Consider the following 27,067-nt stretch of genomic DNA (forward strand, 5'->3'; position numbering starts at 1 on the left):
AACCTTCAACAGCCAGCAGTGCTTTGTGGCCATATTAATAGCAGGCGGTACGCCATATTAATGAATCTTAGATCACATAATAGCAGGACATAAAACTGAAATTAAATGCACGTATATGGACCTCTTAAAAAGTGCAAGACTAATCTTGCAGTAATACTTATGATGCCACAAAAGGAAATTAGAAAGGAAAGTTACTGAAACCACTGAAAAACAAATGCGAAGAAACAAAATGACACTTGCTAAGGCAACAATACATGGTTAACTTCTATGTTTTGATTATGGAATTCTCTGTACAGGTTTGCATTACAACTCTTAATAATTCCATCATGGGCACGGCCTATTTTCCTGAGAACACAAACCATCATGTGTAAGAACAAGAACTATCATGTGTGAGAACAAGAACGATATTGTGCTGAGGTGGGCGTTAATGAGACCCCTGTATTAGAGTAAATGCAGGAGTTCAGCGATACCAATCCAACAATATTAGGCAGCATTACATACACGACTTAGTGGAAAGTACAACATCCTGTAATTACACTTACCTTAAAAAGTGTCACTGTGATTTCGATGTTCTCAGGAACAGGCCACACCACAACTCCGCGATAGGGATTTTTTATACCAGGCTGCCAACTATGAGCCTGCAGAAAATGAAAGGACAAAGTTGTGGCAAGGTAGAACCGTGAGAGTGGAAAGATAAGTTGGCCGAGACAAACAAGGAGAGAAACAAGCACTCATTAAATACACAACCAAAGGAATAAGCACTGGCAAAGCCAATGGATCAGACATTGTCCAGATGGTGTGGTTATTTTTTTTTAAATATCGTATTGCAAACATATGCCACGAAAAGAAAAGGATAAAAAAAAGAAACCAACCCATTGCCCATAAGACGTGGCTGTATGCTTGCTATATTTTTTTTCATTTAAAAAACAAAACATTAACCAGTGCTTATTAGCAGGGTGTGTACACAGAACAGGTATATAAACCCTTTTTCATTTTCAATGAGCATTACAGGAAAATATGATCCTCACTAGTGTAAAGAAAAACTATTCGCTTTGAATGAATGTGACCTGAAAACATAGTTTAAATACACGAGTTTGATTAAAAAAGGATAAGGCATTACACCCAGCCCATGGCTAGAGAAGCTATTAACGTGATATTGTCGGCACTCTTCGGGTTTTTCAAGAGACAGAGACACCCACTCTCACAACTTCTGTTTACATTGGCTGTGTAGCCTCTAGTGGCCATACTCAGGCAGCGCTACTCCAAACCTGCCCTGCGATATGGGAATTGGCACATACTTTTTCCGCTCTATGCTAATGACATCACCCTATACATATGTGACTCCAACGAAAGCATAAATGCCATTCTACATGTGTTTATGCGATGTGGGGTGCCAATAGGGATACACATTAATTGGGAAAATCTTGGATCTTATTTTTAACCATCAATACATCGAAACTTACATCAAATTATCCCCTAAGAAGGTGCACAAGCGAGCTAAAATATTTGGCCACATCGAACAGAGAAACAATTACGCAAGCAAATTATGGTACCACGACGAACACCATTAATAAACAATTCAATCGGTGGGTCCCGCTGCCTTTTGTCAATTGCAGATTGTGCTTCTGACAAAACTGCTGTATTTATTCCTAAACTTTTCACTCCCGCTCACTACGGCTTGTTTCTCCACACGTAAGTCCGTTTGGCACGGGCAGGTAAGGCAACCCAGATTAAAGTGGGAGAAACTTACACTGCCATACCATTGTGAAGGGGTTGAAGCCCCGGATATAGAAATGTACTACTTGCTATATGTGTGCCACAGCAAACTATGCTTTTCACCGGTACCACCCCACTACTTCTCCATCTGGCAGAAGAAATGGAAAGTAAGGCCCAATGACCCCGCCTTCCTTGATTTAGACCCCACCAGCAAATCTACTAAAGAAATATCCACAGTGGACTGCACGATTAGGGCATGGGAGGGGCTAAGGAGAGTGGGAGGGAAGTTTGTATACTCCACAGCCTCGCGTTGAGTAATCATCCCCTGCTACCGGCCACACATGAACGACTTATAATGACCCAGCTTTGGGCGGAGGATTTGACTACCTGGGGCGACCTATACAGACAAGGCACCTTTTTATCTTCAGCCGAGTTCCTTGGCGATTCCCATGGCTGCCCTATGGACATCTTCACTTACCATCGCCTCCATAGCAGCTTTAGATTTGCCTCACCAGATTTTCCGTCAGAGCCCTCAGTGTTTGCCTCCCTGGACAAACTCTTAACTGCCACCTCCACAAAACATCTAACTGCTACACTCTATCTGGCGGCTCAGGAGGAAGCCATGGTGCTGCCCCATGGAGCCAGACTGGTTTGGGAGGAGGATTTGGGAATGTAAGATTTCATAAGAGGTGAGGCATCTTAGATATGTACAGACCCTACATTACACTTTTTTACATCGCCTCCTCTATTACACCACTCTACAATTATGCAAATTTGGTATGCAATAGAATGACGGCTGTGTAGGATGAGATAAACCTGGTGCAGGGTTCATCCATCTGGCTTGGTCCTGCACTAGAATGTATATGCATTGGAGTGTGGTCACCACTGGCATTGTCCGCTATGATAAAAGAAGAGGTGTGACCGACCCCCCCCCCGGATAGCCCTCCTATGATATGGTAAACATATAGCAGCCTCACATAGAAAATGTGTGGCTTTAACTCTCTTATTAGCAAAACAATTGGTGGCTTGTAAGTGGGGTAGAGAAAGAGCTCCAAAATGTAACCATTGGGTCTCTACCTAGTGTATTGCAATGAGCAGTTGGATCTGTATGCTGAGTTGCTCCCCGTTGCCTCCGGACCCAGAGATCTCTGGCAGCCCCTGACTGCATACCTGCCACACCAACTAGGGGATACTGCCCAGAACATTAAGTAGGATGATACTGGCGAACCCTACCAGAACATTTCATAGTTTGCTACTGTACCTGAAATAATTGCGATAGGTTACATTATCGATGCTGTCTGGCTGAGTGTCTCCCCACCCTCCCGCAGGATTATAACAGTGCATGGAAATCTTAGCCGTCTCTGCTTTGTAGTGCTATTTGCATGCAACTCCCCATGGACTGATACAATCCTGATGCTATTGTTATACAATTCTATTTGTTTTTCTACCCTTGTTCTCTATAGCTGTTTCGAATATGAAAATGGAAAAAATGAATATAAAAAAAAAAGATAAAGCCAATAGGTCTTGCTCAGGGCGACCTATTGCCTTCGGCAATTGGGTGGGGGTGATGAACGGCACGGTGGGTTGTTGGTAATGTGAGGGTGGATAAATGGACTTGACTCACCCTGTGCCTACAAAAAAAAAAAGTTGTGTGTACATGTTTATAAAAAAAAAAAGAACAACATGAAAGAGCAAAACTCGGCAGTAGATGGGGGTGAAGACTGCAGCCCATGCCCATGGAACATTTGCTTGAGAAGCGCTGAGCCAGTATTATGTCAATATGTAGGGATTTATAAAGCACATGAAAAATATATCATGTTTCTTTTTTTTTTTCTCCACCGGACCCTCCTCAGTTTTGCTTTGAATTTATATTTCAAGGCACTCTCGCTTTTTTGTTTGCCTACAGCGCTTGGAAGCCTCCTGCAGACTGGAAGACGCAACATAACTAGGAGGCAATATGATATGACTAAAGGTGGGGGCAGGCCGGAAATGAAGATTATGGACAGAGTGTGGGGTCATATAAAAGAGTGGTGGAGGGGAAAATGTGAGAGGGGAGCACAGACAGAGGACCTGGGCAGAGAGCATGTGCATCTGAAGATAAATTGGAGTGGAAAGAGCCACTAGTCATGGGAAGAGACAGGCAGGGTAGCAGCGAGGGATGAAAGTGGCCCTGCTCCCAGCGTTTCTACTGTACCTTCCTTTACCCCATCCTGCAGGTCCTACAGATAAACCACCCAGCGCAGGACTAGCACAGAGGGCACACTTCAAGGCGCAGGTCTGAGCTCCAGCTGCCTCACGCCGGGTTTTGTACAGGGAGGAGGTGGGGCTACATCTGACAAGATATTAACCACCACCGAGTCACCAGGCGCCTGCACCAGATGCCCAGAGCGACCTGGCCAGCCTGACCCTGTGGGGAAAGGAAACCTCCATTTTCATTATTGCACAGCTTAACACTGTCTGGGCAAAGACTTCACCTCATTAGTATCAGCTTTACTCCCAGTTAGAGCAATGTGCAACAGAAATGGTGAGAAGTTGCGGCATAACTGCCAGTGCTGCCGACTATGAATGTGGGGGACCAGGTCTGAGTCTCTGCGTCAGCTTAACATTTTGTGATTCTGGGCAATTCACTTAAGCATATACAAATAAAGAGCTTAACCTAAAAACTGGACATTTACATTCTCCTTTTCAATCTCTAGGAAATGAACTTCAATATTCCACAGCATGGCACCTCTCTTTAACGAGAGAGCACGCCTGCCATCACCGAACAGCTGAACACCTCCGTCTTAGCAGCTCCAATTGGAGTACACCAGTTGGTCTTTTTCTGACTTAGGAGGAGGGACGGATGCTGCAATAAAATGCAAGCAGCTACAGGCCTGAAGCCGAACACACACCCACATTGTAACATGAGCAGGAAAGAAATAATAAAATAGTCCCCCAAACAGCGGACAAAGTACCACAGCGTAAAGATACAGTACTTGGTCCCTGCTACATGGGTGGAAACAGAAAGACAAGAAGGAGGTATAAAGAGAAGGATTGACCACTAGCAAGCAAGGATTTTTAAAGGAGAATGAAACAAACAAATGAAAAGCAGTAGATGGTATGAAAGCCCACAAAGAATTACATAATAAAGTATATACAAGAGGTCTCAAAGGCTCGACCTAAAAAGCATTAGCAAAGCAAAGTATTGGCCCACCAGTTGTAGCACCGCAGTGCACTATTTAGGTGATCCATCGCACCATGCTGTATGCAGTGGTGGGTGAAAGTAAAATGTGAACATCAGCTGAACAGACATATGGATGACTTGTGGGTCTCAAAACTTCTCTATGTATGACTTTGTATTCATAATTTTGTTTATTACATGAGGATGGGATAACATCAAAAGCTTACTCTAGGCCAGCCTGAAAACTGCAGTCTTGTTTACTCCTTTTGTATAATATAATTTAAGTGCCTGCTATTTTACAGTGGTAAGCATTACACAGCAACATCTCAAAAGACCAACAAGAGAGTCATTTAACCTCATAGTTAGATTTTATGTCAACCTACATATCTAATGTACCTTCTAGTCCTTAAAACTACTTTTGGGGTTTGGGCAGAAAAGTACACTAAAGGATAGTTTTTTCCACAGGGAGTAAAACTATATATCAGTTCCCCAAGATCACTGCAAGGAAAACAACCTACAAAGCTGAAATGTTCTCCATTACAATACGAGGCGCCAACAAAAGTGTTACACCAACACACTTCCTCAAACAATAACAGCTGTTGTATGACATGATCGAGTTCAGTACTACATTATTTCACAAAGCTTTGCAGTTTTAGCAACCACATTTTGTTCACAGATCTAACCTTCGAAGATTTCCTGCGGCTTCTTCTTGTCCAAACCACCACCAGCTTATCCGGCTGCCTGAAAAAGACAAGAGTACAATATTTATTTCATACAATGGGGCAATCTGCTCTATACATTAAGAAAATATTAAAATTGTGTTCAGGTCTCTGTACTGAATACAACGCAGACTGTTTTCACTGGTTTTTTAAACTACACCATGAGGTGTGCCCATGAAGGCCCATTATAAGCTCTTCTGTTAAAGCAAAGCAGCTGTTAAATACACTGGACCAGAGATTTCTGTGCAGAGCTGGGCTTTTTAGGTCGAGTGTTGGACTTGGCCCTTCTGGCAGGTTCACCCCTAAACTTTTTGCTCTGATATGTGACTTGGTGTTGGTTGTTTTTGGCTTCTGCGCACTTTAACACTGTCTCCCAGTGTAAAGTGCGTGCGTGTGGTGACATTGGCCTGCCCTCCCTTAGGAATGCATGGGGAATGTGAGTGTCCATGGTAGTTCCTGATGCGTGGGGAGTGCAGGGTCGAGTTTGGTATGTGCGAACTTGTGAGATTGAATGCTGCACGATGATGTGTGCGGCGTTAATGTGTCTAGTGTGGAAGTGCCACTTCTAGAAGTTGGCATGTCTGTGTAATAAATGTGAAGTGACTGTCTGGCTTGTGATTGGCTGGAGCTGGCTGGTGAGCCTAGCTCCAGGAGCCAGGATGGGTCTGCCCCGGTGGTGAATGGAGAGATCTGCATGTTGATGGCAGGGAGGAGTGCACCTGAGACCTGAATAGGGCTGGGCTTTCCCTCCACAATGTGGGCTCCGCCCCCTGTGGTGCGACTGATGACCCTAGCCTGTCCTCTGAATGGGGTGAGGGGCTGAGCACAACAGAGTGCTCCAAAACCAGATGCGACTGGTCTTCCCCCCCCCTGCACTCTAAGACAAAGGGAATATGTGTACAAAAGAGGGGCTGTGACCCCATGACATTGTTCTCTTTACTGATCCTAACTTGAGGGGGGCCTGCTGCTGCTGGGCGCCAGGAGGACCGCCAGTGGGGACTGCCTCCTTGCCTGGAGGGCCCTGTGAGCTGGCCCCTGGGCCCAGCCTTTGCCCCCTACCTTCAAACAGGACTTTCTAAAGAATTTTCCTTGCACTGGAAACCTTGTGCTGTGCCTTTAGACTTTCCAGGGCCTGGTTGCCCCTTTCAGCGCCCTGGGAGCGCTGGACCTAACCTCCGTGTGCATCCTTAGAGAGGGAATACCCTGGCGAGGGATTCCCCCATGAGGGTGGTTGTTTGCGGCGCGGGTGCCCATCCCGCAATGCCTGCCGCAGAATTGCCGATTTCGGCACGGGTGCCTACCCCGCTTATTTGCCGGATTTTTGTACCTCGTAGTGGGTGCCCACCCCGCTTTATACGTTAATTTAACGGGTGCCTACCCGAATCTCACCCCAAGGATTACCGCTGCCGTCTGGAGGAATCAGGAAGTCAGGCAGCCCTTGCCGACGTGGGCGGAGCTTAGGAGCGACCCAGAAGTGCTCCGACGTGAATCAGGAAGCGGCGTATAGCCGGAGGAATCCCGGGGCTCCCGTCTGGAAGGGAGAGCCCCGGAGCAGAGGCCGGCGAGGAAGCTGAACCCGGCCGACGGAGAACCCCGACAGCGAAGCAGAGTCCTGGAGAGCCCCAGCAACCATGAACCCGGCCGACGGAGAACCCCGACAGCGAAGCAGAGTCCTGGAGAGCCCCAGCAACCAGCCCGGGGAGTGTAGAAGGGCTGGGGAGGGGGGGCAGGAGGGGGGGTTGATTCCAGGCACTCTACCAGCGCCTCTCTACAGGCGCTCCGCCTCCTTGTTCACCCGTGGCCCCAGTGTCCTTGAGCCAGAGGGGCCTGTGTCCCCATGTTCCATGCCCCAGTGCGGGGACTCGGATTCAAGTGAGGAGCGGCCCGGATGTCAGCGGGCCGCTCCAACGTCAAGGGGCACATTTTGGTTTAGGGCTCACGAGTCCCCCGAGCGGGACTCCATGTTGGGGGCCACATTTCATTCCAAGCCCACGATGCTCAAAGGGGGCATTGTTGTTTCGAGCTCACGAGGCTCCCACAGTGGTGGCAGCATTTCTTTGGCTAGTAGAGCTGCCCCGGAAGGCAGAGGGCCGCTCCCCCTTTAATCTCAGCTCAAAGGGGGCATTTTGCATCTCGAGCCCACGAGGCTCCCACGTTGTTTTGGCCCTATTGTTTATTGGGAACCCCAGAGGAGAGCCAGGAGGCACGCTGGTGCCAGGCTCAGTTCCCCAGCTGCCCAGCACTTAGTGGGCAGCTGCTTCGTTTAGGCCCTGAGAACCCTTGTGCATTCTTCTTTGGCTGCCTGCGAGCCAGCTCAGACATTCTGGACATGGCCTGTGAGCCCCAGAGAGGCCAAGTGGGCCTGGGGTCAGTTTGGTGATCTTTTAGCGCAAATGTGATAACCTGTCTAATGTGATTTCTGCATCATATGTAATGCCTTTATGCCTACACCTCTAAATGTATTTCTATGCTTAGGAGGTTGTTTTTCCTAGTAGAGTTTATACTAGTGCGTTCATGGTTCCCAGCGTGATATATGCCTAAGGTGGTTAGGATTGCGTAGCGTGTACCTACCTGTTACCAGTGGTATTGGGTGTGTTCTACATTTGTTATTTGGTGCTACAATTATTCTATATTCTAAGTGCTATTCCTACAAAGTGTTATTTCTACAAAGTGCTAGTTCTACCAAGTGCTGATTCCTGACGGTGGTCCATGTGGGCATGTCCTGGGTATATAATCCCCTGTAAATTCCCCCCGTGCCAGTGGCACAGTGTAAATTGTGTGTTTATTATCTAATGTGTTTGGAATAATACAAAGGCTATTTTTATATATAACCTTGTGTGGAGTTTCCTTTGTGGTGGGCCTTGGGTGTTGTTGCTGGGTGCGCGCGCAAATGCTTTACACATTGCCTCCGGGATAAGCCTGACTGCTCGTGCCAAGCTACCAAGGGGGTGAGCAGGGGTTATCTTTGGAGTGTAACTTCCTTGCCATGACAAGAGTAGTGTTTTCTGCCTGGCTTTGGCGCAAGCCTTAGCCAACCAGAAATCCCCATTTCTAACATCGAGCATATACAGTTTAGCATATACTTCAGTGTATATATACTTTAGTATATACTTATATGTGTAAGCACGTTGTGGGCTCTGGAGATCAGCCCTAGGACTTGTCTGCTTCCTCTTAGGTACTTTTTTTTGTTCAACTGCTTCTATTTAACTTGATTGAGAACGACCAGCAGAGGTCAGTAAAATACCAGAATTGCTTTCTGCTTAGGGACTTTCTTTTTTTAAATGTTTCTGGCAACTGCCTCTTTTTAACTTTCTTGATTGAAAACGAGCAGAGGTCAGTAAAATACCAGAATCACTTTAGCATTCTCTAGATTCCAGTCCATAGAAATGGTCTTCCACGAGCACCCGTAGACAATAATATTTTTTTCAAGATGTATTTTCAGTGATATGACCACCGAAGGCCCTGTTTTTATATTACAAGCATTGGCATAGCCAATAGGTCTCGCCTTTGGGACCTTATACGTGTTTAGCCATGCAACACTTGATGTTGTTGCACCAAGGATACTGTGCTGGATAATTAAACACTTAAAAGGTCTCAAAGGCAAGACATATTGGCTATGCCAATGCTTATTATTTATTGAGAGAAAGGAAAGGAAATACCGAACTCACGCCGAAATTTTGAAAACTATATAATTCATAGAAAGAGTGTAGTAAGTTAGATGGTAGTGAATAAAATGTTCAACAAAAAACTATAGAAAAACAGAAGGTGGTAAAGTGTTATCATGAAGTTGTAAATAGAACTCAAAACAAAGTAGTTGATTTAGGGGATTAGGTTATCAAAAAACCTGTGAAAGTACAGAATGGAGAATCTGAATTTACCTTGCCTGTTGAAGTTGTGAAAGTTTCAAATAGTGCAGTCTTGTTTAAGGTATAAGGAACTGTGGAGTAAGAGTGACTTTGTGCTATGGAAACCTAGACAAGAAAGATTGCTAATGGATAAGGAAGCCAATATTTCCAGTTGAAAGGATTATTCCTATTGGGATTTTACAGAATATAGTGAAAATGATATGGCTAATCAAACTGGTGGTTTGTGAAGTAAAGGATACACAAATGAGGTAAGAAGGGATACAATGGTATATGATGAAAAGGATTATTACAGTGGTAATTGAGACAACAGACAAGAATGTAGTGTTTTACCTACTGAACAAAATGTTTCTTCGCATAATGATGATAACGTTTTAAGTTCTAGTAGGATGTCAAAGGTATCAAAGAAATTTGGTTTACATTTTTATTAACTGTTGTTTTTATTTTATTAGGAAAAAATTAGAAGGACCTGCGGCTGGTTTTCCGGGGATGCTGCTTAGCTTCTGCCTGGCTACAGCAATAAATACAATCAGTTGCATAGATAAAGTATGGATCAGTAATACAAATTGGGGGTTGGTGGGTCAGTGGTCATTCGCTCTTGAAAGTAAATAAATGGATAGCCCTGGTCATTAATGTCCCCCAGTCTTTGAACAGCCTTGGGAAAAGTAATCTCAAGGATCAGTAGCAGATGAAAGAACTCTTATGAATGTTTTATGCAGTGTTAATTCATTACAAAGAGCCAACCATTGTTAAATTAGTACACACTGTCTCTTTAGCCATTGTCTTAATGAAAACATGATGTGAACGTTGAAGCCTTTAAGGTGTAAAAGTAAAACGGAGTAAATACAAGCACTCTCAGCCGCCTTACAGACTAGCTGTCACACACTGAACGATTCTTCCGCTCATCACATACTAGCAGACAACAATCCCACACCGAGTAGCATTCACATACTACTGACGCACTACTGCATTTCTTAAAGACCAGGTCTCTGGCAAAGACCTAAAAGGGCTCGGTAGGAATGAATGCAAGTTAGTCTGGCAGGTCTCCCTAAATCACGCAATAGTAGCAGCCAAGAATAGAGACACGCACAGAAAGAGCCAACAGACCAGGTTTGTATTTTCATGTACAACTCAAACCAAACCGATTAACATTGCAGATGATTTAGTTGCGAACATCTGGTACTGTAGAACTACCGGAAACCGTTGTGACATGGGCTGGTTATCTATGTCCAAGCATTTGCAAAAACAAAGTTGCCACTGACAAAACTGCTATTGGCAAAATGACAGCTTTATACCACTGGATTACTAAGAATCACTAAATTTGTGTATGTTTGTACTACGATCGCAGCGAACCCTGCGCTTGCATTCCCTGGTGTCAACCCCAAACCATCGGCTGCACACCTCTCCCTATGTTGCCTGAATAGACGTTTACTGCTCCCTTAACATAAAAGCTTCAGAGGTTCCAAACTAAAATTGGCGCCTCTAGTAAACTTAGAGAGTGGACTGTGTTACTCTAGTCTCGGATTGCTACAGCTGAGCGGCCATATTGGAACACCACAATTTATCTATCGAAGTGCTTGAACTGTGAGATATCGATTTCTGGTGTTTCAGTTCTTGAAGAAAAAAGGCCTGCTCTTGATTATGCCTGAGTAATTGTTTATTTGCTATGCAATGCTTACTCATACGTATTTGTTAATGATTTTTTTTCGTTAGCAAGTGTTCCTCCGTGCAATTTAACTTTGATTAATAAAACTGCTGATCGAACACAAATCATATTTTATGGAGTTTTTTTTCCGTTTCAGCACATATTAGAACTGTCATTATAAAAGGAAAAAAGCTTAGGGCGCCTGATTTTTTCACCCAGTATTTCTAAATTGCTTCCTCAAACAGTCTTTCCTTCGTTTTTATTGGACATTCGACTCCGATGTGGGTAAACGTCGCAAGGCTCAACAAGCATTGGCCACAAAAGTCATTGCGATCACGATCGCTGTGAAAGCGAAAAGGATCGCGATGACGCACTAAAGCGCGCAAGCGCGCGTACTTGTTGCGTGTTCTAGCAAGCTGGTCGCCGCTTTGGGAGCACTTCCCAAAGCAGCTACTAAATGTCTCTCCAAGCAGGGCATGCGCGCTGACTCAGCGAGACCTAAAAAACAGACCTTTGGACTATACCATTTCCAGCTGAAAGGCAATATTTCCCTCCATGTGTTCCTATATCTGGCGTGTCACGCAGTTTGGTGCTTACTTTCCTCCATGTTAAAGAACAGTGGATGTTTTAGCACCATGCTAATGTGCTGCATAGCTAAATACATATAAAGTCCCAAAGACGAGACCGATTGCAAATGCTTGTTTAGTAGCATGAGCAAATGAATGGGTGTCGTCACTTGAATATCTAAACCTCTTGGTTTGGGCAGAAAGAATAAAAGCTAAGAAAACAGTGACAGGAAAAGCCCTGGATGCAGAGAAGGCTTTCGACAAGGTCTCGTGGCGTTTTCTGTATTCAAGGGTTTGCAAATTCCACGTTGGTGATACTTTTACCCAAATGTTCATGGCCCTCCACGCTAACCTATTTGCTGGGGTTCATACCAATGGAATATTATTGTAGCCCTTTTCTTTTTGTAAGGGAACAAGCCAAGTTGCCCCCTCTCCTCACTACGATTAGTGTGATCCAATTAATAATTTCTAGAGAGCATGAGTCTGAACAGTTCCATTTTACTCAGGAGTTGTAAGGTTGAGGCATGTGCTGATAAATCTGTCCTCCAAGACAGGGTTAAAAATAGAATATTCCATGTTCTATAAGTTTAATTATTTTGACCACTTTGACATGTCGCACTGTCCATTCTAATTGATTCTCTTATACACTGCAAGAACTCTTCTCCAAATAGACAAAATGTTGGGCAACAGAATTTAAACGACGAATATTGCTACAATATGAAATAATAATAACAAAAATAGATATTATTCAGACACAATATAAAAAGGCGGCTTCAAATGGTATTAACGTATCATTATATGGGCAAGAGGCAAAATCCAATGTAACTTAGATAACAGAGTTTTTCACGTTTTTGAAACAAAGACCATGATTTAAAGTTTGAAGAATTTGGGACATCCGTCAAAAAGCAGGTAATGTCCCGTCTAACCAATTATGAGTGCACAGAGGCCCCCAATACACTCTCAATAGGGTAAATGGCCCATCCAAAGCTTTTTTGGCAGATGCCCATCATTCACTAGACTCTAAATACGTTGCTCTAAATTATGCATTACAGCAGAACCTAACCACATCAAAATGCTTAACAGATTTCCCTTGCAAGGCCACCTTGTAATGAAAGTCAGTCAGTCAACAAAGCTTTATTTCGATATGAAATATCTTAAAAGCATTTTTACAGTTAAAAACACATTTCATAATAGTTATATTTAAAAAAGAGAAAATTCAATTAGCAATCATTTTTAAAATAAAATGATAAAAGTATATTAAACTATGTCAGCTTTGATAAAATTTTAAGATAAATAATAATACAAATTCATCGTAATGCTTTCAATCTTATCAACCAAGCCCAGCTAAGGAATTTTGCCACCCCACAGGCTAGGGTTGTATTTGCATCTGCTTGGAGTATTCTAAGAGCAATAAAGTTATTCCTAATTCCTAGCTGCCGGCAAATGGGTCTTTCAACAACACCCAAACAATGTGGGCAATTAGAGGTTAGGAGATTTGCTTGTGCCTTCGTGAAGAGGAGGAGTGCCCATTCTAAACGGAATAAAAAGGGCCCTATCCCTAGGTTTCTGAATAAAATCCAGATAGGGCTCTAGACGAGGCACCTGCTTGTGCTGACGGAACTCGTCAGTCAGTCTACCTAAATTGGGGTTTCTATGCTCCGGATTATCAATGCAGGCCCAAAAGGCTCTCTTGGTTTCTGCCTTGGTCAACGAGAACCCTGACTCCCATGCAGTTTTAAGACCTGTAACCAAGAGAAGCCTTTTTAAGTGTACTAACCAGCCAATCATATGGGATCCCTGGAGATTCATTACTTCTCTTAGGCCGTCGGCGTTTCTAGATAACTCAGGGGTGCGCCATAGCCGAGCCCAATAGAGGAGGATACACAAAGTGATTAGATCCTTAATTGAACGACGACCCAAATCACTCAAGAGTGGCTTAGTGGAGGTTCCCCTGGGAAGTGAGGTCAACTCTCTAAAAAACCTGTTTTCTGCTGAAGTAAGCACATCTACACTGCCAAAGCCCCAGAGTTCGCCTCCATATAGTGCACAGCCTATGGCCCTTGCAGCGTAGATCTCAAGGGCAGGGGCAATTGGCCTAGAGGTTGAAGCACGGTGTTCCCTCCCTATCACCCCCACAACCCTCTTACAGCTTAAAGCCATTTTGTCAATATGTGGTTGCCATCTCAGATTGTCAGAGATTCTAATCCCCGAATAGTCAAATATTTTGACACGCTCTAAGGGCCCCCCCATCAAGTACGAGGGTGTGTATTGAAAGTATGTAAGATGCTTCGATCGCCTTCCCTGAATCCTAAATCACAAGAAATGGGAAGGAGAATGGAAGAAGCCAAGGCACCTCTCATGTCCACAAACAAAATGACCATTAATCTGGAAATAAACCTTTCATGTTAAAAGTTTGACCTAGTCTAGCCGAAACTTAATTTCTCTATACACAAATCATTATGGACTGTGGCAAAGCTGCACTAACTACATATTGTTTCCACAGACATCTGCTAAAAACTGTAGAGAGTGGATCAGTGATCTAACACACAAGATTTGTGAGTGTAAACTGGTCGAATCCATCATATTGCTCTGATATATTTCAGGTAACAGCATGGTAACATGTCTTGGTGCACATGCCTTCGCTGATACACAAAACGTACGTTCTTCAAGCCACCTTTTACAAGATCTGACCCTTACCCTGGGCATTAAAACCATATTCTGCAATCAGAAGTTATCCAATAACACCTCAACGTAAGTGGTAGGTATGGCTATCCTGCAAATGCTGTTGTGAGAGGTGAACCTGCACACCTAAGGTTCCAACCCTGTATATGTTACCGAAGGTGCACAAGAGCAGAACCTCACCACCTTTTCGCCCTATAGTTGTCGGTGTGGATCAATCCACGAACCACTGGGTTACTACTTGGACTTCTACCTACAACCTTTAGTACAGGTCTGGGTTACTCATGTCAAAGACACAACAGATTGTTTGAAAAAACTAGAAAGTAAACGTCATCTGTTTCAACAGGAAATTTGGTTATGCACCATCGACGTAGTGTCATTATACACGTCCATCGCTCATGATGAAGGAATGGAGGCCATTGAATGGAGTCTCCTGAAGTCAGAAATAGAACAACAAAAAGGTAACTTTCTTCTTGAGTTACTTCATATTGCTCTGTATCACAATTATTTTCAGTGGCAAGACAAGTTTTATCTCCAACGCACTGGAACCGCGATGGGATTTCCAGGAGCGCCTTCCTACGCCAATATTTTCATGTCGCACTTTGAGGAGAAATTTATACTAACAAACCCCCAATGGCAGACACATGCAGCGTTATTTATACGCTACATAGACGACATCCTGGTCATCTGGACAGGGACCAGAGAGACATTAGAGGAAAACATTAGTATATTGAACACCTGCAATCCTAGAATCCAGTTCACTTTCGAGATTAACAAAGAAAAGATTAATTTTCTGGACATCGAAATACAGAAAGCAATTCATGGTCTCGAGACAACAGTGTATAAAAAACCTACAGATGTTAATAATGCTCTCCTGTTCTCGAGTGCTCACCCACTCAGTTTAAAAAGACAATGGCCAATCTCGCAAATGATGCGCACAAAAAGGATCACATCTAATACACGAAATTGTCAAGAATTAATTCTTCAGCAAACTCAGGAATACAAGGACCGAGGTTATCCGGACAACATACTGGAGAATGCAAACCTGATTACAGCACAAAAGACACGTGAAGAACTCTTGACTCCGACCACTAAAAATCCGTTGAAACGGGAGGTATTTGTTTTGAAAAATTTGGTACAAGCGTCTCAAATCAAAACAATTATCAGAGAGAGATGGGAAATAATAGACAATGAACCTGACTTCAAGCAAGTATTCCAAGGAACTCCGTTATTTGCACATACTAGAACTAAAAATCTAAGAGAATTTCTAAAACCCACTAGACCTACAGTTAAATCACAAGAGAGGGGCATGATGAAATGTTTCAACTGCGGCCAGTGTGGCAATGTCATAACTGGAAACTTGTTCACGCACCCACACACAGGCAAAAACATAAAACTCAGATACAACGCAGATTGTACAACAGAGGGTGTGATATATGCCATTAAATGTCCATGTGGACTTGTATACGTGGGAAGAACAAGCAGGAAAATAAAGACACGTATAGTTGAACATAAAAGCCGCATCAGAAATCAGAACACCAACTCATCATTAGCCAGACACTGGGTAGAAGCCAAGCACACTATCCCCCAACTTAGATATACTATTTTAGAATGTATCAAACAAAGGTCTGGAATAGACTAAAATACCCTTTTAGCCAGAAGGGAAACCTTCTGGATAAAAACTTTAGGTACCGTAATTCCAGCAGGTCTCAATGAACATTAAGAATTGTTGTGTTTTCTAGATTAACACTATTGTATTGCATAGATTGTACAGGAGTACGCCGGGATTCTTTACACTCATCTCTTTTTATTTTCATTTTCCTTCTCTTTCTCAAGCTTATTTTCCGTTCAACAATTTCCTTTTTTCCAGTCTTAAACGTTTTATTACTCAGCACTTTTTACATATACACTCTGTGATTATTCTCTTGCACGTTTGGGTAATTAGATGTAGCCAGGTTTCTTTTTTATCTCATGTTCTTATGTCATGTCTTCCATCATATCTTGAATACATATTCTCTATTTTACTTCCAGTTGTCCACAATATATGTTTAGGGTATTTTACAGCAGGTTTTCCAAACAGTGAGTTATCAGCCCCTTTCCGTGTCTGTTGTTTTCGGGCCGGGAGGGCCAGTACACATTTTCAGTTCCGAGTCCGTTGTTTAGTTTTAGTCACTCTCTCGCACAAATAACCTCGCGATTTCCGTACCTTGTGACCTAATGGGCGTACACGGAACCAGTTCTCTTCGCGTCCAAGTCGGCGTGCGTTCAACCAGGTACGCCGTAGGAACGATTTCTCGCCACATTTAGAACTGAGGCATATTGAATTGCCCATGTTTTCAACATTCCTTCATTTTTGTTTTAGCATTCCGTTTGGAACGGCGTAGGTCGAACCTTAGCGCGAGCCTGGATAGTGAGGGTAAGCGGTGTACTTGTTTTGTCATTTTCCAGACAAACACTTGTTACTAGGGACTCTGATCCCACATTTCACTTCTCATTTATAGATCCACCTTCTAATGCAGATACTGCCTGTGCACATGTAAGCACACCGTGACGAGCAGCTCTTAACATTTTGCCGAGTAAGCATAGATCAGTACTATTTCAGATTCTTTTGGGGCATTTCACATGAGCACGGGATTTTAAGGCACCTTAGTTTCACGCTTTTTATTTTGATTGAGTTCCAGTGTGCCCGCACGTTTTCGGGTTAACATCACAGACACCAGTCTCTTGCTGTTATGTTTGGGGGTAGGCTCATGCACACAGATTCTTTGGTTTACCTAAGTGTAGCGTTTCTTTTTCTGTTCTTTCCAGTCTTTTCTGTTCTTTCCCGTCTTTTGTTACAGTGATTTTTCACTCTTACAAGCACTGTTCGTTTTTCCTGGCGGTACTCTTAAGCTCTTGAAATCAATGCGCAATTACTTGTATACAAACATGTTATTTTTCTGCAGACATTCAACATAGATATTGTGTTGCTGTTATTGTAGGTCCTGAGAAATCCACAACTTCGCAAGTCAACATCTGCAATTTATGATTTTTACTTTACCTATATATCCCCTGAAGAAGGGTTGAGAGTCAACCCGAAATGCATTGGGATTGTTGATATTAAGATATGACTCTTGGATGTTAGTTTCAATGAAAGATGTAATGTAAAAATGCTAATGTGATTTTTTGAACAGTGTTTTTTCAAGTCAAAAGGCATGATCAATGAATTCCACTATGAAAACAGTGTGAATTAGTTATCGTTTCAGTTGTTATGATGAATACTTCAAATAACAAAATAAAAACAGAATACAAATACAAAGAAAAACATACATGTGTTTACATTCATAAAAGGCTATTGTCCTCACAGCTGTGCCATCAGTAGCTCAGGGTTCTCCTTAGGCTCATATTTACATTATCCTTCAAATGCAGAATGACCAACAGCTCATTGAAACATTCCGATATCACCAATAGCAAGCATCCAATTTGGAATAGATTGGAGATATAGCTGCAGAAAATTAAGTCTCCTTGAAATCCAACTACTAAAACCTGCTGAATAACACTTTGTCTCAATCTCACTATTTTTATCAATCATAATTATACCTCTAGTATACCACCTACATAACTTCTGGGCTCCTCTGATGTTTAATTGGTTGTTTCTTACCGGATTTTCTTTGGACGATAATTCAATAAGCAAAGGCCCGGAGGCCATAAGACTCAGCAGGCCTTAATTAATTCTCCTAGGCCACCCTCCCATGCATCCTTTGTTGCCGCAGCCCTGCCAGGGGGCAGTCACATGCTCAGTCCTCTGTTCCACAGCCTTCCCTTGTTGCTTCGATGGTTTGGCTGGGGCACCATAGACTTGCCCGCAACAGTGCCACCTCCCTACGACAGGGGATCCCACATCCAATCAGAGATAGAATTGGCACCATCTAAAGTAGAGTGCGGACTGTAGGGGAGTCCGAGGATATCAGCAATCTCTGGCAGCACGGATATAGCCCAGACACATGCCAGCAGGAGCAAGATCGCCTTGGGCATCTTAATAGTCAGTCATGACTCTCCCACCATCAGTCAAGTCCCTTGGAGATAAGGCCTCACTGGAGCTCTCAGGGGACATGTCTTCCGGGAAGACAGCAAGCCCGCCCTCAAACATAACTGTTAAATAGGTAACCACTGACGGTGTGTATTTCGAATGGGGGGGGGGGGGTCTTTACTATTTTGTAACACATTTCTTTCAATTAAAAAGATCTTTTACCTTGTACATTGTTTTTTGCACACAAAACAACTCTATAACCAGTCGTGTCTGTGAAGGGTGGAACTTAAATGTGAGTATTTAACAGTTTGTGTCAGGCTGTGTGTAACAGTGCATGACGGTACCTCACTAAGGGTTTCTTTAAAGCCAAACACATATGCATAAGTGCACGCTTCAGACCATCTCTATGCACCCTTCTTCTGTTTTAGCTATTGAGAGCTCCGACTTTCAATGGTTAATTCAAACACACAAACATTATGAAAGTTTGTGCCCGAGTGGGGATATACGGGAGAGGCTTTGACAATGCGCCTCTACGAGGTCTTGTTCCTACTTTGAAACCCGAATGGTACAAAGACCATCTAATGTACATGATTGTTTAAGAAACACTGAGCTATCGGACAGCGAGGCACTACTGGCTGAGGAGAGTCAAAAGTGGCAAACTGTAGTATGCTGCAAAAGCAGATTACTGCTCGACTTGAAAAGGCACTGAAAGTAGTCTAAAAGATAGATACATTTATTTTACTCTTTCTAAAATGTATTATATGTTTTTGTCCATTTACAGCTTTGGAGCTCAAACAGCCTTCAAAGGTACATGGCTCCTTTTAGGTACATAGTTAAGTGCTGGGCACAGCATGGCTTACTGTGGGCCTGCCTGAGTTTGCCTACACTCACTTTCCAAGCAAAATCACTTGCATCTTTTTGTAGTGACGGACAAGGCCGGTGAGTCATGAGCACCACTGCTGGTCCTGCAGAGGACATAGTCGAGGCACAAGCTGGACTGGGTTCTGAAAGAAACATTAATATGAGATGGCACATTGCTGGAGCAGCCATCACACCAGCTGATGCCAGAGGTTAGTTAGGCTGACCCACAGGGCTGCCAGGCTGGAGGTACCTTAAATCTCAAGTCAAGTCAAGTCAAAGATGCTTTATTCGGTATGTAAAGATACAACCATATAGCAACAGACATAATAAACAAAACAACATACCTTAGCCGCTTAAGTGCTGCGCCTATACCAGCGGCACCACTACCTCGGGAGTGCTGCCGTCGGCCGTTGGACGTTCCAGCTGCACCTGCGCAATGGAACGTTCAGCACTGGAGCTGGACGTTCCAAAGTAGCTAAGGTGTTAAATCTCAGTTTTCATTATCTATACAAGCCAAATTACACTTCGCAATCGCACAGGCCAACCATGTTAAGTAGAATCTAGTTGAACAGACGGAAGTAGGTGGGACATGATAAATTCACGCACCCAATGTCCTACTAGCACACAAGCCAATATTTCGAAAGAGGGAGAAAGTGTAAAAATCGGGGGTATTTATTTTCACCCCTCACAGTCAGAGTCAATTTTATGCAAGAGACAGTTAAAATGAAGCCATTTTTTGTTCTAAAATTTGATTGCCATTTAAATTAACATACGATAGTTCAAGGATGCATAAACCTTGCGACACAAGAGACAAAATAAATACAGTGCAATAGAATTCATTATATTAAAAGCCACTTTTGATACTACAAACTGGAAGTCTCCTGCCTGAATCAGTTCTGTTGGCACATATGTACTGGTCATGATACAGATGTAAGAGGGCTGCATTCAAAGACTTGCTTTCATTCCTTGGTAGGCAAGAACATGGAGGGCCTCTGAAGTGGCTACATTTACCTGACCAGCCAATCTCGTCCTCAGGCACAATGCCAGAGCTGACTTTCCTTTCCTCAAATAGAGCACTGCAGGGCGCAGTAACTACATGGATGTTCTGTGATGGTATGTTCCACGAAGTCAGAACATAACCTCGGCTCTCCCCAAATTACACGGTGTTTACATTTCAATGTACTTGTTGATTACTGTATGTTAAACGCATATTTACGGATTACAAAATTGACTTTTTTTGCGTTAAACGTTACGACTCTCCCCAGTCCACAAAAAATTTGAATGATATAATCATAATTACAAAGTGTTACTCTTTGCTGTGTAAAGATCTCTCTGGCTTTATTTGGATTGACCAGTTACACGCTGGTCAGTAACTAACTCCGCATATACTTGGTGATCGTCGCTCAAGCACTTTCATGTCGGTTCGTTGCTTTTCCTTCTACCAACCGCAATAACGCCCCTTGCATTTTGCGTGAATTATTTATTTCCTTGCTGTAGTCTCCTGCTCTGCAAGACCATACTTTGTTTAGCGAACAATACTTTGGATTTTATCAAGCCTGTGCTCGGTTTTTGAGCCTTGGGCTCTACTAACGATTAAAAATAATATCTTTTTGTAAAGTTTATTTCTGCTCTTGTTTTTATTTAGGATGAATGCTTAAAGTAGACGAGTGGAGATTGTCGGGAACGTAAAATAAACACTTGAAAATAACAAATGACTTGCCAGGCAAAATAATGGAAGGCACAAACTTTGGAAACGGCGAAACGCACTAATTAATATACGCGTCGAAAATGTAAAGATCCCAGAACTGTCTGTAAATAATGATACATTATAAAGGGAATTGACCACGTGGAAGGGACAAGCCCAATATCTTGTTTCTGCTGATTAGAAGAGAAGAGATGCGAGGCGGGACTGAACCAATTTTGAAAAACAAAGAGGATGGTTGCATTTTGAAGCCTGGGCTTCGGTTGAATTTTTTACTGTACAAGAATACAGAAATACGCTCAAAAGGGGAATGGAAACCATGAGTTGAAAAGTCTTAAGAAGTCCCAAGCAAGCCAGTAAATGTTGGGGGGGTATGGAAGGGATGCTTAACACGAGGATTCTGAAAAGAGAAGCATTGTCTTTCAAAATTGCTATTAGTGCCAATCATAGCTAAATGATCTATGCAAAACTCTAAGTGGGAGCCTGAATTGGCTAGGTTGTAGTGCCAGGGCACTGTCTGATCCAATGTACACGAATGCTGCTTTACATCCTATCGGTGAGTTCTTTGGCAAAGCCGAGCCATTTACTGCTGCACTGACAGGCAATGAAAACACCCTAATAGCCAAATATTCACTCCTCACAGATCAAGCGAATTGGATCAGTTACTGGGGCAAGGGAGTGAGTGAGGATGAGCCATTGGCTGAGAGGGTCAGAGAGAATCAATTGCATTCTTGTCTAGTCTGTAATTTTGTGAAAAGTGTAGAAGAGTCATCGCAGTACGCCATGAAGAAATTGTGCTCGACAGTCGGACACAAATAGCGCTTGCTCCACCAATACCCCACCCTGATGATATTCCCATGCTCCTGGAACGCAATTCTACTCCTGGTCTCCACACATTACTAACTGACGGATTGTTGCATCATCGTGTAAATTCTACAACAAAACAACATCAAATGCTGATCTTGCTAGCACGTGTGAACGCCTCAATATAATTGAATATATTTCTAATTGCACATATGCCGTTGCATAGATTCTGTGTATGAGACATAAAGATGCCAATGTATCCCACATTTTTTCAATAAAAAAAGGAGTTTGAAATAGTAAAATCTGTCATGCGCGAGGAGGGGAGGCTGCAGTCTGCGATTCCTTGAAGTGCAGTGAGTAAGTGAATGTATGGTTTGGTTATGTTTGAGTACACAGATGCACTCTGCCACTATTCTACAAGAGCTCCTCAAGAATAAATACTCCAAATCAACCACTCTAAGTGCCCCACTCTCTATGTACTACAGATGCCAACCCAGTCTGCCCCTTCACTGAGTGTCTCATTTAATTGATACTACTGTCCCCTCTCCACGCGTGTCACCTACGTTGTCACTAATGGGCATTGTCAACTTCCAACCCATAATATTTATTTGATAACAGCTTAACAGAAGATGTAAGAGAGAGGATTAAGGGGAGTACTATATATGTTCAGCAGCAGGACCGCATTGACATACTCACAGTTTGAGGCATGGGTAGAGCAAGTGACTTGCATAAAAGTACCAGAGCCCGGGCAGAGTCAGGTCTCCTACTCCAAGGCAGCACCTTGCCCAGTGCATCACTTCTATTGGTGTGCAGCCCAAGCTGATCATTCATCCCCTTACTGTGCCTAGAACTATCCAGTGACTGCTACAGCAGTGAACAGGGGGGAAATGTTACATCTAGGACACCCAAAGATTCCCATCCTGGATGGGAGTCCACGCAGCACTATTGCCGCTGCTGCTGCTCCTCGGACTAGCCTTTCCATCTTTTCTGGAATCAGCACTCTCATTGCATATTGCATGAGAAATGTGCATTTGAGTTTACAACAAAAGGTACTTGGGGAGTAGAAGAAGGAGGTCGGCTCGGAGAGAAGTGGATGCATGGGCTGAACTAGCCATGCCATCGAGCATATTTACTCAGTGCTCTGGCAGAGCTTCCTTTTCAGTACCGGGCACAGCAAGGATTAGTTGCAGCGGGCTCAGAGTGAGACGAACACAGAGGTTGCAAGTGATGAAGTACTTGTGCAGTGGTTTTCCTAGAGCATATCGTTCCTGCCCAGGTTAGGAAATTGAGGACTTGAGGCCACCAACCCCAACATGGAGCTAAGCGGGTGCCCAAATGATTGCACCATCAGCAGTTGAACTCAAACACTGCTGAGGAAAACCTACTACTATCTTGCACAATTTAGCATAGAGAGTGGGGGGTGCAGACTCTTGGTGTAACAATCCCCCATGGTTTCTGTGGCAAAGTGACTGCTTTGATGCTATGATGACTGCCTGCAGCCCACTCAATGGGGCAATGGAAAGCAATGAGAGCTCAGAGATAGCTCAGCTTCAGAAGGAATAGCAGCCCTGGCCTATGATTATAGTCACAGTAGGGGACAGTGGTGAAATAAGGCCTCTCAGACGTTGAACACTTATGCATGCCCTCTACAGTTCACCCTTGAAGTAGCAACTTGCTGAAGCAAACAGTCAGTGCTGCTAAAAGAACAGAAGACCAAAGCCTCCTTGAAAAAAGCAGGTCTTTTTCAGCAAGACACTCCTTTACTACACGAGACAACACAAGCACGGGAAGCCCTAATTTGTTCCATGTAATCAAGGGTGAGGTTCTTAGCATAGACTCATTGAAAAGCTTGAGCACATTAGTACCCCAAACTGAGGAAGGATAAAAATGGTGGCACGCACCTAGGACTTATCCAAACTGAGCAAGATGATATGCTTGGACATGAGGCATTCAAAGATCGTGTGATTTCCAGAGATGGAAGTGGAGAATATAAAATCAAATTGAGGGCAAAACAAAAACAGAGTACGGGTTTCCTCTCAGTCCCATGAGACAGCCCCACAATGGGACATAAAGAGCTATAAAAAAAGCTATGCACCTTCGGTAATACTCTTTCTGGATGATTATCTATCTAACCACATATTCCTCACCTTGTGAATATTCCGCAGTACACCTGTATGCCATGAGGTGGCCCCACACGGCTCCATGTCAGCTTTGTTCTGCTCCAGAAGTGACAAACCAAGTTGCATGTAAAGGCTATACCACTGTGCGCAGTTGTCCGTTTATTTTGGAGAGATGTCCGCACTCTCATATGCAGAGCCCCTTAGCAAATTCATATGACCATTGTGCAGATCTCTAGAGTTGGACCTTTTTAGAAGGAAAAGAAGTCCAGATACCGCAAAACAGGGAGGTGGGAGGCCTGTGAGAAATCTGCAATTAAATAGAGTATCCTCCAGTAAGAGTATTATTCAAGGTAAGTGACTTGTTCTTCTGATGGATACTACTAACTGCAGATTTCTCAACTAGTGAATAGATACCAAAGTAGTACCTCCCAAGGTGGTGGATCAGGTGAATGGCTCAGACAAAAAAGTCCTGCAGAACCAAAAGAGCAAAATGCCCATCTCAGTGGATCTAATTGTCAAGACAGTAGTACTTTGTGAACATGTGCACTGATGCCCACATAGCTAACTGACCAACATCTAAGACAGGCACTCTGTAAGCCAATGCAGGTGCAACAGTCTTGGCCCTGGTGGAATGAGCCCTCTGACCTTTTGAAGGCTGCTTTTTAACCAAATAATAGCAGATCTTAATAAAGAGGACTACCCATCGAGAGATGGTTCATTTCTGCACTGCCTTACCCTTATTTGCACCATGGAACACAAAAAAAAAAGAGTTGGTGAGCCACCCAATGTTCCTTTGTCTGATCAATGTGGTAGACACACAGCTAATGGACGAAATGCAGAGAAAATCAAACATTCACCCCAGTCAATAGATCTGGGTAAAATCCATTGTTCTTTTCATCACCATACCACCCTAGGTTAGACCCAGCTATATGCAAAGATCAAGGTGAAAACTCAGGGAACTTTTCGGATCCAAGAGAAGGAGTCTCTCTTTCTTTTTAGGTCTTGCCTGAGCCAGTGCATGCGCTGTCTACGAGACATTTAGTATACTAGTTTTCAAAGTGCTACTAGACTTCGCTGGCCTAACGCTTGTGTGCACGTGCGCAGCTGCCATCTGCCTCCCTTCCAGCGGGATCATTGCTGCGCGCGCACCCCTGTGGTGCTTACCACAGAGCGCGTCCTCGTGATTACTTTCGCTATGATCGAGATCACTTTCTGTTACTTTTACGGCCGCACGGCCAATGCTTGTTATTTTTGTACAGGAGCAAGTGTGTTAAAGTAGAACTTGGTTCTGAACAAAAAGCTTTTGACAGGAGCTGGGACAGGAAATTGGATCTTGCTGTTGAGTTAAGGAGGCTGCATGTTGCAACGCTTTTGGGACTCCCTGAACAGCCTGGGATTAATTGCCTCAGATTATGTTGGAGCCCTTTACCTCAGCCGTCCTGAGACTTAACCTTGCTGTGAACCCAGAAATGAGCAGCAAGTGCACTTCTTTAGCACCTGACACTCAGCAGAGGTGTGGCATTGTACATATTATTTAAGTGCGGAAGGGTCACAATACTTCTGAAATCCACTAGCCCTGTATAGAAAAAAAAATCAATTTGTCCCATTCAATGCATTACAGTTAGGCGACAAGTCATGGTAGTACGCTTAATCTAATCAGAGCGGTGATCAGATTTTCTTCGGTTATGCTTGGGCTCGTGTTATATCTAAACCAACAGCTATATTTTTGTTAGATCTTTAAATATTTCCCTGCCACATAGTTGCTGAGGCTCTGCTTGACTATAAGGTTTCTTCAGTTTAGCTTTCTAATCGCAGTAGAATTTAGAATATACCAACGTTCTCTTTATGTCGCAGTTCTGATAGGGCAGTGCTTATTGTAGCATTCTCTCTTTTCTGATGCATCAACCTGGCAAATTGTGAGCATGCAGGGTGATATGTGAAGTGACTTAGAACAAATATCCAAGCAGGGACATCGGGCTGCTTATGCTTGATGTATATTTAGAAACCTCTTGGGGCACATGGGTAATGTGAAATATTGTTCCTGAAATAGGAAGGCAGCATGTCCCAACAAATATCTAGAATAAAGTAAATATGGGTTCTATTGCAGTGGCGTGGGACCGGAACATCCAGCCAGTGTGGGATCGGGTCCAGATGGACGTCAAGACATGGACGCGTATGCCTCTTAACATCTACGGCCGGTCGGCCATCTTTAAGATGGTGGCCCTGCCCCGTCTCCTTTACCAACTACAGAATCATCCCTTTCAGATTGACCCGCAATGGTTCCGTACCGTTAATTCTGTGCTGGGCCGGTTTCTGTGGGCTGGAGGTGCCTCCAGGGTGGCGCTCCGCACGTGCTTCCTCTCTACATACTGCGGCGGCTTGGCGACCGCGGACGTTTTGTCTTACTATCAGGCCTCCCATCTTCTTGTGCTTAACGAGTGGTGGTATGGAGACCGTAGTGACCCGTCCTATGCCCTCGAGCACTCACTGATGGGGGGCGCTTCCCTTCACACTTTGCTGTATTCGGCCAGGCGGAGACGATTGCTTCCACCGGTTACCCAGGTAGTTTTCGCGGTCTGGCGGCGGGCCCTGCACCGTATGGGTTGGTGGGGTAGGCTGACAGCCGAAACTCCATTATGGCGTAATGGATTGCTGCCGGCGTTGGCATCTTTGTCCGGGTTCGACGGCTGGGACGCGATCGGGATCTCATCCCTCGGCCATGTCCTCTCGGGTGCTACCCTTAAGTCCTTTCAGGACCTCAGTTCTGAGTTTAACATGCCTAGGTCCCAGTTCTTCCGTTACCTCCAATTTCGCCATGCTCTTACTCCTAGCCTGGTGGGCTTGGAGCAGCTCCCTGACTTTAGCCCCATCGAGGCAAAACTTTTTATGGGAGACCTGGGTGACAAGAAGGTCTCTCAGATATACCGCTCCCTGGTCACGCACTGCTCCCCTTCACTCTAGACGCTGAAGGCTTCTTGGGAGGGCGATGTTGGTCCCCTAGATGGCGACGACTGGCGCGAGGCCCTTGAATCTCCCTGTGGTGCTGCTATAGCTATCCGCCTCCGCTTCATCCAGTTCAAATACCTCCACCGAGCTTATTATACTAGAGACCGTCTATAGCGGGCGGGCCTTATTGCCACCCCGGAGTGCCTGAGGTGTGGTTCCGAGAGGGGCACCCTGTTTCATACTGTGTGGTCCTGTGAGAGGCTGACTCGGTTCTGGG

The 27,067-nt window shown here is 44.0% G+C and overlaps 1 protein-coding gene across 6 annotated transcripts in view; it reads right to left on the minus strand.

Moving 5' to 3' along the window:
• The window catches only part of EHBP1 (EH domain binding protein 1), a 1,903,610-nt gene that overhangs the window by 1,713,213 nt on the left and 163,330 nt on the right, over window positions 1-27,067 (minus strand). For all 6 annotated transcript variants that reach the window (XM_086927633.1, XM_086927634.1, XM_086927631.1 and 3 more), the window contains exons 2-3: window positions 5,560-5,617; window positions 543-638 (exon numbers count right to left, since the gene is read on the minus strand). In XM_086927633.1, the coding sequence (XP_086783759.1) occupies window positions 543-638; window positions 5,560-5,617 (154 nt within the window). The remainder of the gene's footprint in view (window positions 1-542; window positions 639-5,559; window positions 5,618-27,067) is intronic.

This window comes from Lissotriton vulgaris, chromosome 6 (genome assembly GCF_964263255.1).
Source record: "Lissotriton vulgaris chromosome 6, aLisVul1.2, whole genome shotgun sequence".
In the NCBI taxonomy this organism is placed as follows: domain Eukaryota; kingdom Metazoa; phylum Chordata; class Amphibia; order Caudata; family Salamandridae; genus Lissotriton; species Lissotriton vulgaris.